Source organism: Rhagoletis pomonella, unplaced genomic scaffold (genome assembly GCF_013731165.1).
Source record: "Rhagoletis pomonella isolate Grant_MI unplaced genomic scaffold, Rhpom_1.0 Rhpom_scaffold_00001, whole genome shotgun sequence".
Lineage (NCBI taxonomy): Eukaryota > Metazoa > Arthropoda > Insecta > Diptera > Tephritidae > Rhagoletis > Rhagoletis pomonella.
In genome coordinates this window covers 1402431-1414413 of record NW_023458555.1, presented here as the reverse complement: position 1 = coordinate 1414413, position 11983 = coordinate 1402431, and the positions used below count along the sequence as shown (strand labels likewise).

Genomic DNA, 11983 nt, shown 5'->3' with positions numbered 1-11983 from the left:
TGCATAAATTTGTCAGCTCTTATGCACCGAATCGCGAATAGCCCTATTTTTTCCCATGTATTTTGTTGTTGTGTGTTTGCAAGTTATGCAATCCGTGCAAGTCGCGCTACATGCAAGGGCTTTGCAAGACTCGGAGAATACCCCTATTGTTCGGTACTGTGTTTATTTCCAGCACACACATGACTACAAGCAGTTCCCATAAGCTCAATTTAGGTCCGCCTGTTGATTAATTGTTGCTAATTCTGCCGAAAAATTAAATTATTCTCAGCATTTTCAGGAAGTAATCAGTCCGAGAGAACACTGTGGCACTCCAAACTGTTGATCCCAGTTGATGAAAAGTGGGGTTTTAGGGTACCGCTGGAATTACACCGAATTGCCGAAGTTCCGCTTGGAAAATCACTTTGGCTCAACGCATTCTTGGTCTATACATACATACTTAGTTTCAAATGTTATTTGGGAGCTTTTGCGAAAGCAGCCAACCTACTCTTCACTGATGAAAACTGGCTACCTGCAATCTAGTTAGAAATGCCTGCCACTCCATTAAACTGAACATTTTATCCGTCCGTTTGATTGTTAAGAGCGCGGTGGAGTGATCTGGTAGAAATAACCTAGCAAATTAAATGCAATTGAAAATGGCTTATAAAGAAGCTTGGAATACAGAAATAAGGCCAAAGTGTGCCTGATCGTGCTTATTTCATAAAGAGTAAGACAATTTTTGAAAGGATAAAATTTGTATTCCAAAGATAAATTGAGCAATGCGGCCGCTGTGGTCGAGTGGTTAGAGGTGCGTACTACCACCCCGTGGGAACTGAGTCCGATTCCTGCTCCGAGCAACATCTGAAATTAGAAAATTGTTTTCTTTTGCTCTTCGGCAGGCAATGGCAAGCCTCCATTTGCCGTTCGGAAACGGCGTAAAAATCTAGGTCTCAGGACGCGCACCACAAATTGGAGGATATGCTTGGCCAAACACATAAGCGCCAAATATTTGTTTTTGTTTTTTTTTTTTAACCCTCAAGGAAACCATGATACGTCCCTCAGACTTATGGTTATCTTCTCAGCAACTTTCAGTAGGATTATCAAAGAAGGGTCAATTGAACAAGTATGTATATATTATTTATATGCCCCGCCGAAAATTTGAATAATTTTAAAAATATTGGGGGACGCACATTAGCCCCAAGTATACTTCTTTCCACCAACTTTTCTCGTACATACATATATAATAATAATAGATTGGCTTATCTAACAAATACCATATAGTTAATACATATTAATGTATGCCCATTCAAGCGTCTAAAAAGCCACAGAGCTCGAATTCTTTCACTGTACGCTGGAGAAACGCGCGATATTTTGGATTTTCTACATTTTGGCGTCGCATTTGGTCACCTTCTTCAGTGCGCGTGGTAAGGTTTTCCAATTTTTCATCTCCCGTTGACTCCATGAAGATAAGTGGAGTGAGACAAGTGGCGGCGATGACTCCTGGAATTTAACGACATTATAACAAATGTTGATTTTAGCAAATTGCACACAAAAACCTGTAGGTTGTATGCAGAGAAGATTGAAGTTTCATAAGAAGTGTGATATCAAAACGTGTACTACGCAAATTTGCAATTTACATACTTACATATACACATAAATGTACAGTGGCGGGCAAAAATGGATGAATATTTTTCAAGCTAAAATTTGTTTGATATTTTTTTTTGTAAAAATATGGTTCATGCTTTAATAAAAACTTTATAAATTTTCGAGCTTTATACAGAACTTAGAAAAATTCCATAAATTTTTATCTAAATTTCGTGCTTTTTAACCAGAATTTTTAGAATTTTTTTGGGTATGCAGTTAACAAGCTTATAAAATTCTAGTAAAATAAGTGCAAGTTTTGAGAGGTTAAAAACCGCATTGATTTTTAATAATGACGGATTTTCGGTTTTTTTAATATAAAAAGCGAAATTTAGGAAAACTGGCGTTGATTTTTATCGCAAAAGATCTTGCGCATATTTTTCAACATAAAATTCATGTTTTTATGGAAAAAAGTGCAAAACGCTGTCTACAAAAATTATTAAAAATGAATATGATTTTTTAGCCGCTCAAAACTTGCACTTATTTTACTAGAATTTTATAAGCTTATTAAAGCTGCATACCCCGAAAATTTCTAAAAATTCTGGTTTAAAAGCTCGAAATTTAGATAAAAATTTTGTGGAATTTTTGTAAGTTCTGTTTAAAGTTTGAAAGTGTGATTTATATAGTTTTTGTTAAAGCATGAACCATATTTTTATAAAAACAATATCACAAAAATTTTAGCTTGAAAAATATTGTAAATATTAAAAACGAAACACCATTCATCCATTTTTGCCCGCCACTGTATGTATTTCGTAACAATTCCAAACACCATTTTTGTATAATTTTAGGCAGTTACCGTTAACTCTCAATCTTACCTTGCAGGCTGTTCTTTATAAGCTCGATGTTTATGTCCTTCAACGTCGGTATCTCGCCGTCGTAGTGGAGCTTCTCCAGCGTTTCTTTCAAAATTCGATGGTATTCACGCACTATATACTTGAAATGCACTTTCCGCACATTCTCGTTAAGTGAGCCGAAGAGGAAATAGTTCAGATCCACTGCCGGTGAACCATAGTACGACAGCTGGAAATCTAACTGTAATAAAATAAGAAAACGATAAATCTATGACAACATAGTTTCTTTTCATGCTACTTAGGATACTCACCAAAACCACCTCATCGGGTTCCTTTGTGTCATTGTTTATATGGAACATCAAATTGTCAATCCACAAATCAGCGGAATTGAAAACGCGGAAGCCTTGGTCGTGGCATTCGTACATTTGCACTGCATTCTGAAGCACAGTTTCGGCCAATTTAAACATTTTTTCAGTGATCTCCTCGTAGCCCTTCCAATGTGTCAGCTCCTCAGCTACGCAGCGTATGTTCACTGGAAAAAAGCCAAGGAAATCCTTGCGATCTGGATTCCTAGAAATGGGTGCTTCGTGGAAGATCTCCAAAACTTCAGGCGTCTCTTTGGCTATAACAGCAGAACACGCATGGAGCTTTGCCAATCTCTCGATGGCCGGCAGGGTGTAGTCCAGGTTAAGCAAGCGGCCCTTTTCGAAGTTTTCAAAACCTGTTAGTTGCATATCCTCCAGCACAACGAATGGCTCAGGAGTCTCGGTGGTATAGTAACAGGCGGGAGCAATTTTCGTCTTGTCAGCAATGGAAGCAAGCAACTCCTCAACGCGGGGCAAAATTTCTTTGTAGGCCACAATCTCGCGCTTGAACAGTTTGCTCTTGTGTGCGACGACGCCAGTGTAGCCCTTGGGGTGATCCTGAGGTGCCATTACGTCCGTACGTGAATAGAATATTAGCACTAAGTACATACATACAATGTATATATATGCCATACTCACTTTGATAATCACGGAGAAGCGGCCGGTGCCGTCTTTCCGCGCCAAGTTAAAAGTGGCGCGGTGCATTTCGCTGGCGTAGCCGCTGCCCACATTCGCCCCGCCCAGTGCGCTCTTCACCACAATCTCGCGTACCTCCAAAGTGTCGTCCTTGAAATATTCCTTTAGCACATCCTGCAGAAACTCAGCTGTAATCCATTCTGGGGGCTGGTAGTTTTTGGCACCCGTTCCCATGGTAATAGCAGAGTAGATCTACAGCAAATCGCATTTTTTATTAAATATTTCGTTAACTTCATTTTTCCACGATTAAAAATTTATGATTTTTCTATTTAGTCACCTGATTAAACTGAACTCCCTTGCGATAAGTGTCCGCCCGTCGATGTGTAGCTGAATCGTTGCTTGTGGGTTAGTGACGATCGGCGTTGTGTTGTGCTTTTGGGAACCTCACAAATCTCACAAGCGAGCATTGTGTCGGCTCTCACGTGCTTGTGTTTATCGCTGGCTTCAGCAGTTAATTTTGTTTTTATTATTGCCGTCCCAGTTAAGTACACAATACGCCTCTTGTCTGTCCCACTTGCTCAAAGAGCGCCATACTCTGTCAGAGTGAATTCGAAGGGGGCTAGAAAAGCTAACACTTGCATACATACATACGTACATACATACATATGTACTTTTGTTGCGGACAACAGCTGATTTTGATTAGGAAGCAACTGAAAAAGCTTAAAAAGGGTTGGCTTCCAAAGCGTAATGTTGATAAGCAAATGTTGTTGAGTCGGCAGTGAGCAGATTACCAGCAGGGTTAGAACCTCTCTGTGATCGTAGTACATTTACTACGCTTTTAGAGCAAATTTGTAAATTACTCATGCGACTACAGTATTTTTGCGCAGAAAACCTTTTCGCGTAGGCGCTGTACATATGCAACTCTATTTCGGACAACTTGCTAGTTATGAATTGCCAATGTTTGACCATGGATATATTACTATATGTATGCATGTACCCTGCAGGGAGCAACGTTAACTTAAACCAAAATTTAGTCTGTTCACGCGAACACGAGTGCTAACTATTAGCCGTATATTTTGTTCGAAAAAAGCTAACTACTTTTGTGGGGCGATGGCCACAAAAAAGTCAGACCTGGATACCTCTGCATTACATGTCAACTAATTTGTAACTATTTACTTTTAGACATAAAATATCAATATAAAAAACATTCTATTAATTTTTATTAATTTAATTTTTTTTTAAATTTTTATTTATTTAATTTATGTTCAACGTTGCATATTTGAGTACATATACTGCAGCAGGTGGTACTATAATGGAATTCCGTCAGACATAACATCAAAATGATAATGTAAAATTTCAAACTTAATTTTATGTGTCCTGCATTCGAAAAAGAATTTGTGAAGTGCAAAATCAAAATGTATCCAAAGCAGTTTTTGTATGAGGATTTTTAAATAGAAACTTGTAAAGAAAACGAGCTCCCGATTGCGTCTGCAGGACTCCTGCACGACTTTACAACTCACTTTAAGTTGGTTTTGTCATAAAGTTTTGTCATAAGTTGGTTATTTTTAACAATTCATAATTTTTCACTGCAGGGTATGTTTGGATGTAGACACATCTAAATAAATATACATACATACAAATATTTCTAATAGCCATTCTTTCTTGGAAAAGGCATACTTTTTTTTTAATTTTTTCTCGATATTAATCGTCGAAAGTAATTTTTAGAATAATTTTTACCTCTCGTTTGCTGGAATATACCATGATTCAATAATGAAAGGTTTTGTAGGAAAAACTTTCTCTCACTCTAATTTTAGGCCCAGTTTTTCAGTGCGGGTTTAACTCTGTTTGTCGTTTAAACTAAGCTCAGTGTGCAGTTTTTCAATTTGGTTTCTCACTTTGGTCAAAGAGTGATTTTCTTCTTTTAGTTGGACATTGTGGCTAAGGCAAGTAGAAATTAGGCTGCAGAAAAACAATTGAAAGATGTCGTTATGCTTTGTTTATACAACATAAAAGCAGGGTCTGTAGTCATCTAAATCTACTACGGAATTTTATTTTCTGCTACAGCTTTTTACGTCATTTACTCCGATTTGGGCTTGCCGCAGTTCTAACCCTGATTACTAGCAGGTTACATCCAAATGCTTGTACATACATTTAATTACATACGTATAAGAATGGGCATATCGAGCCTTAACCGCCAAAATAACGTAAGCGACATTTTTTTCAAAATTTTCTTTTTAATGCAGAAGTATTCCTAGGCCATCTGATGCATTTTCCTAAATGCGATTATAACGGGCTGCTGGCTTGCTGGCGTGATCTTGTATTTTTGGTTCATGGATATGTATTATATCATAGTCTGAATTAGGAATGTTAATCCCGGGATCCCAAAAATCCCGGTACTCTTGGCAAATAATCCCGGAATTTTCGGGATTTGTGATTGGCACTGATGGCAATAAGAGAAACACTTTTCTTGACCAGTATTGCCTATATATATATTTTTTTTTTCATAATTAATTTTTTTTTTTATAAATGTAGCTCATTATACATATAACACCATGCGATAGTAAATTTTACACAAAAAAAAAATCAATATATTCACGACGCCAGTAATTAAAAAATGATTTGAAAAATTCAATGAAATGTGATTAGAGGGAAGTATGGGTATCAAATTAAAGAGGAAATTCTGTAGAATTTAAGCATTTTCAATGTTTTGGTGTATAGCACTAGTATGGTGGACTAGTATGTATTTAAAATGTCCTTTTAAAATTTTATCCTTGAAATTTCAAAATATTTGTTTTTGAATAAACTATATGTTAAGGAGCTATATAAACTCGATAACAGCCACGAATTTCGTCCGTCTATCTCTATCAGCTTCAAAAATTACGTATTAGTCCTTTTGAATCCAAAAAATTTTAATTTTTTTAAATTCAAATTATCTTAAATATCTTTAAAATTACAAAGTACTTTAAAGTAAGTCAGGGAGAAAAAATAAAAACGCCACTTTAAATTAAAAAGTAGGTTTCAAACCCATTTATTTATTAGAGCTTGTCCAACAATATAGAAGGAATTTTTTCGATTTAAGTTGTTGAAAAGTAATGAATATCTAAATACCGGGATTGTGATAACCACATTCTGAAAATCCCGGGATCGTAAAAAGCGAAAAAATTAACATCCCTAGTATGAACCTTAATCCGTACTTATGTATGTAAGTACGTATATATCTACGCATATTGATATGCATGAAATAGAAGAATATACGATACATTTGCACATACATATGTACATATCTACATACCAATGTACATTGGTTTATTCACTGCAGCAAATTCAACTGATACAGAACTCGCGCGGAGCTGGCTCGAAAAGGGGCGACACTGGTTCTTCATATACACATCCCAAAAAATGTGCTTTAAACGGTCTTTTTAACGACGTACTACGAAGTCGCAAATGGCGGGGGCACTGGTTTTGGACTCGTTTTATTTTTGGATATTTTTGTTTTAGTTCTTTCTTCTTTTAAAAATTACATTAGGGTTATTCAGCCAACGTGATAAACTGCCGATGGAAGTGCTAAAATAAATTCCATAAAAATTCATAATTTTATCACGTTTAACGGTCGTTTATGAGTTAGATAAATATTCCTATTGTAATCTATTTCATTATTATTTTTTTTTTATTATATTTCTCTACTTTTTCTTCAATTATGAAGCAGCGTGCAACAATTTAATTTTATCAATTCTCAACCCCGATTTAAACCTGCCCTTGCCAGACTCACTCTAGACAATGAAATGCATCTGGCATACTCCGCTAGACTCGCTGCAGTCGATACTTGTTGTGCGTCAGAGAAAAAACGTGAATAACTTTCGTCTCATTGCATGCCGGAATTTTTTTTTTTTGCAAGTGATTTTTAATAAAATGTATATTAAGCAATTGAGAAGTCACTAATATCTCTTTGAAAATTGTTAATAACTACTACAGATAAATGTACGACAAAAAAAAAGGAAGACTTACCATCATTTTTAGTTGTTTAAAAAATGAGCAGAATTGCTACCAATCGCGCGAAAATAAACAAAATCCAAACGATTTCGAAAATACCTAATAGCTATTACTTTGAAAGTAATTCGATTTTCGAAAAATTTTCTCTTCCACAAATTGTGCGTTTAATGACTGAGATGCATCTAATATATACATAGTATGTGTTTTGATCGACTGTGTTTTTTACATTAATATTGAATTGAATAAATATTTGTATAAGCCTAGTAAAAATCCAGAATTCCTCGCCTATACAAAAACGGCAAAATATCTAGCATGGCTCGCACATATAGCGGATTTGTATAAGCTTTGTGTCGAAACCTGTCCCCCTCTTCACCGGGCTGGATTAGCTTGAGCAGGCTGGCGTCTTTATCTGACGGCAGCAGTATTAGAACTAAATGTGTGAACGTTGTGCTGTAGCCTATAAAAAGAGCCGTGCTTATTTGATCACACCGAATCGAAAAACTTCCACAGTTTCAATGTCACTCACCCCAGAAGCCGTGCTTTAACATGCTGATATGTAGTTCGCTTAGTTTGGGCACCGCTTTCTCGTAGTTTAGTAACTTTAAGCACTTCAGTAGGTGAGTGTGATATATTCGAACGAAGTGATCGAATTCCCAAATGCGCAGATTGCTCACCACCGAGCAGACGATTAGCTCCCATAGATCTTGTGCTGGGCTGCCCCATCTGCATAGTTGGAAGTCCACAAAGCGGATCTGGTTCACCTCGCCACTGGAAGTGTAGTTCAGCATAATATTGCTGGACCAGAAATCTCCATGATTCAGCACCTTAAATTCGCTGGGGTCAGAGTTGAAGCAGCTCATGGCTGCATTAACGAACTGCTCGGCATTTGGCTGAAATCAAACAGTTTTTAGATTTTAACTGTGGCGAATTTTTCTTACGCCTGGATGCTTACAATGCGTTCCACATATTTGTCATAGTCATCTAGGCCCCACGTCGCCATCGCTGCCTTAAAGCTTTGCACGCGCGCTTGATAAGATTTCGATTTTTGATAGTTGGCCGGTAGATAAGTCTTCTGGAACTCGACTGGGAACGCGCCGTGCTTCTCATGCCACATGACGGTCGCTGCATGGAACTCGGCGAGCTTTTCAAGTACGCGCTTCATGTGCAGCATATCGAAGCCTTGAAGCCGGTTGATGTTCCGGAATTTCTTCGTGTTCAAGTCCTCGAGCACAATAGTGGTGCGGCTCGGTTTCTGCTCGATCCATTGACAGTTGGCAGCGAATTTCACTTTCTTGTCGAGGTCATGGTAGAGTTGCTCCAACTCTGGCAAAATGCGTTCATACATAAGCTTCTCTTTCGGAAAGAGATTTAATGCGTTGATGAGTGTACCGCCCTTGTCGTCGTCCAGCGTTGTTTTGACAATATACGCCTTTTGTTGGGTGTATCCATCTGTAAGTTTGTTAAGCGAAGCGGATGTAGATGAACAATATTAAAATAGAAACAAAAAAAAACAAACAAAGCCACACTGCATATATGTATGTATGTATGTATATGTACATATATCCAGAGTTATCATTTAAAGTATATATGTATATATATGTAGACAAGCTTTTAAAAGAGCAGAATTTTCAAAAATGTAATTTTGCATGGATCGGGAGTATTCTAAACTCAGAGCTCGACTACTCCATATGTAGTACGTACATACATACTTCATGCTGATTTTGAAGACAATGACTTTGTAGGTATCTTTTATTACCGTTATTAAAGAACATATGTAGCTACATACCTTTTAGTTCTATATCCATTAGTATGCGCATCATGAGCGATGTGTAGTTCTCGCCGGGCGGTGTGGCCGGAATTACTGTAAGTTTCAAGATTTTTTGAAAGTTTTCATCCTCTTTGTGGAGTATTTTCTCAAAGTACTTCACGTTTATCCACTTGGGGATATCCAATTGTGCATCAGGGTTAAATTTGCTGCTGTTGTCGGGCATGGTTTTGGTGTTTCGCAGTAACCACGTCGATAGGCCTGGCTCTTTATTAAAAAGCGAGCAGTGATCGTTTGACGTGTGACGCCTCCTCTGTATCCTACTGTTGAGCGGTAACTGCTAATCGGAGGCACACAATCGCATTGCGCTTTCGATTCGCTATCAGTTGGCGCAATTCTACGTAGATACTCGTATCTAAGCACCACAGTGTGGTTGTACCACTTTCTGTCCTCGACACTTAGCAGCGCGCTTGTGTTCACATGTACTAAAGTAAATATGTACATACATATGTACATAGGTACATAGGTACACCAATGCGACAAACATACATACATATGTATGTAAATATGCCCACACCCGCTTTTTGGTCAGCCCTCTGTTGTTCAGCGCTTAATAAACTGTTTTACTTGCCCAACGAAATCGCTGAGTCTGAGCAGGGGATCGGGACATTTGTGTACACTTTTTTGTTATTTTCCCGAGAGCACCCGCAAACTTGTTCTCTGTACTTAAATATTTACGCAAAGAGCGGTTTATCAGTTGGCAGGTTCTGTTTTAATTTTTGTGCTTAATATAAAAGCTTTTCTATGCACATATATATATATGTATATATGTATGTATCGAATGAAATGTTTTTTTTTTTGTTTTTATTTGGCAACGAGTATCTGTCTTTCAATTTAACCAAATCTCTCACGATCTGCTGAGAAGTTGTTCTCAATATTAAATAAAGAAGGAATCCGTTGCAGTCTTTGATTTGAAAATAAAATAAGAATATTTGGGCAAAACACAGAGTGGAACGTGCAGTTACGGTTGCCACTTGTTATAAAAATAATCAACCAAAATCTGAAGAAAAAACAACCAAATTGAAAGAAAAACTAATTTTTTATCCACTTCTCTATTACAAAAAGGCAAAACTTAGTACAAAAAAACAGAAATTCAACAATTTTATTGAGCTTGAGGCCGGGTTTTTTTTATTGAAAATTTTATGTAAAAATAACATTAATTTACATTTTGGAAGAAGTTGTAGCTGCTATTTCGGAAATCAAAAATAATTGAAATACTTGTGCGCTCAATCACATACTTACCTTTAATATGTGCATTAGGGTGGTCCAATTTTTGTATTGGGGGAGGGGGGGCGGGGAGGAAAATCATCCTAGAAAACGGGGCACCCTCTCAGTTTTTCCTTTTTGATATTTGTAATATACCAACTTTCAATTTTCTACTGTAACGAATACAAGGTGCTCAATGACTTTGAAATGCGCTACTGGGTCGCTGTGAAACTTGCAAAAATATTGGTGATTTTTATAAAATGCTACTATTGCCACGACAACTGAAGTTTGTGATATTTTTTTAGATCATTTAAATTTGAAATGCTCTTAGGTTGCTGAACCAATTGCTTGATTAATATATGTACTCAATACTTCTGGAGTATATGGAGAATATGAGCATTATGAGCATCCTCTAAATTTATACTTAGAAACGTAAAGTTTGGTAACTGCACCTTTTTCGACAAGAAGAAAAAAATTTTGGAAGGTGCCCCAAGCCCTATCCCGGGAACATTTTTTTTGGACCACTATAATGCATCTACATACATGTTACATTAAAAATAGGAATTTGAAAAATTTATTTATTCATTTTTGGCACCCAGTATGCAATATTACTTTTTGTAAAGAACAAATTTGTTCATTTCTAATTGAAAAACAAACTACCAAACCAGAGAAAAACTACCAAACAATCAACCCAGAAAAGGAAAAATAAAAGAAAAAAAACACCAAGTTTGGTTGGAAACAACCAACAGTGGCAACTGTGCGCGCAGTTTATAACAAGTGTCAATAAAATCAATAGAATGACACATTCTCAAACAAATACATATGCACATTAGGGATGGTCCAAAAATGCATGTGAAAAAGTAAAGTCGGAATTTTTATGGTCTAACCCCCTAGGCTTGTTTTATACCGAAAAAATATAACCTTATTTTTTTATTTTGAAATCAAAAAATATTTAGAGATCGCTCAAAGCGCCCAAAGTTTTGCATGTATTCTACTATATGGGGAAACAACAAATGTTCGTAGAAATGGTATAGAATAGTTAAAAATCAATATTTTTCCCAAATGTTTATTCAACAATTTTTTCATCGCAACTATAATTTATAGGTCCGTCAAGAACCCCGAAAAAACCCCGAAAAATGAAGACCAATAAAAAATAGTTAGTATTAAGAAATGGTCAAATAAACAATTGAGTATTATTATTGAAAGTCTCCTGAAGAGAATCAGAGTTTTCCGATCGAAAAATATTGGTTTTCAAGCATTACAATTCCGACTTTACTGTTTTGGGACCACCCTAATGTGCACGCATACATACATACAAACATATATATGTACACACATAATGAATAAATACCAACGTCTTATTATGGGTTTGCAATTGAACTAAACAAATTCCTAATACACATCCATATGTACATTGGCACACGCTCTTCAAAAGTGTATCAACTCAAAATTTCTCATTTGCCAGAAAACACAAACAACCTTTTTCTGGGCACGTGTTAATCGTCGCACTCGCGTCCCCCGTCGCCACTCCCCTCCTTTCCCAATTATGCAAT

General features: G+C 36.7%; 3 protein-coding genes across 3 annotated transcripts in view; all 3 read right to left on the bottom strand.

The window, feature by feature from the left end:
- Positions 1–9817, bottom strand: part of LOC118750186 — a 15562-nt gene extending 5745 nt beyond the window's left edge. The window contains exons 1-7 of the mRNA XM_036484918.1: positions 9186–9817; positions 8352–8848; positions 7926–8289; positions 7663–7856; positions 3413–3661; positions 2720–3331; positions 2433–2649 (exon numbers count right to left, since the gene is read on the bottom strand). Of these exons, the coding sequence (XP_036340811.1) occupies positions 2433–2649; positions 2720–3331; positions 3413–3661; positions 7663–7856; positions 7926–8289; positions 8352–8848; positions 9186–9390 (2338 nt within the window). The 5' untranslated portion in view covers positions 9391–9817. The remainder of the gene's footprint in view (positions 1–2432; positions 2650–2719; positions 3332–3412; positions 3662–7662; positions 7857–7925; positions 8290–8351; positions 8849–9185) is intronic.
- Positions 1–11983, bottom strand: part of LOC118735727 (serine/threonine-protein kinase rio2) — a gene marked incomplete in the record, with an annotated part of 254041 nt that overhangs the window by 101878 nt on the left and 140180 nt on the right.
- On the bottom strand, positions 1143–4048 carry LOC118735818. Its single transcript, XM_036465789.1, has 5 exons — positions 3747–4048; positions 3413–3661; positions 2720–3331; positions 2433–2649; positions 1143–1476 (listed from the first exon to the last, which is right to left on the bottom strand). The coding sequence occupies exons 2-5, from the start codon at positions 3641–3643 to the stop codon at positions 1283–1285; spliced, it is 1254 nt and encodes a 417-aa protein (XP_036321682.1). The 5' UTR covers positions 3644–3661; positions 3747–4048; the 3' UTR covers positions 1143–1282.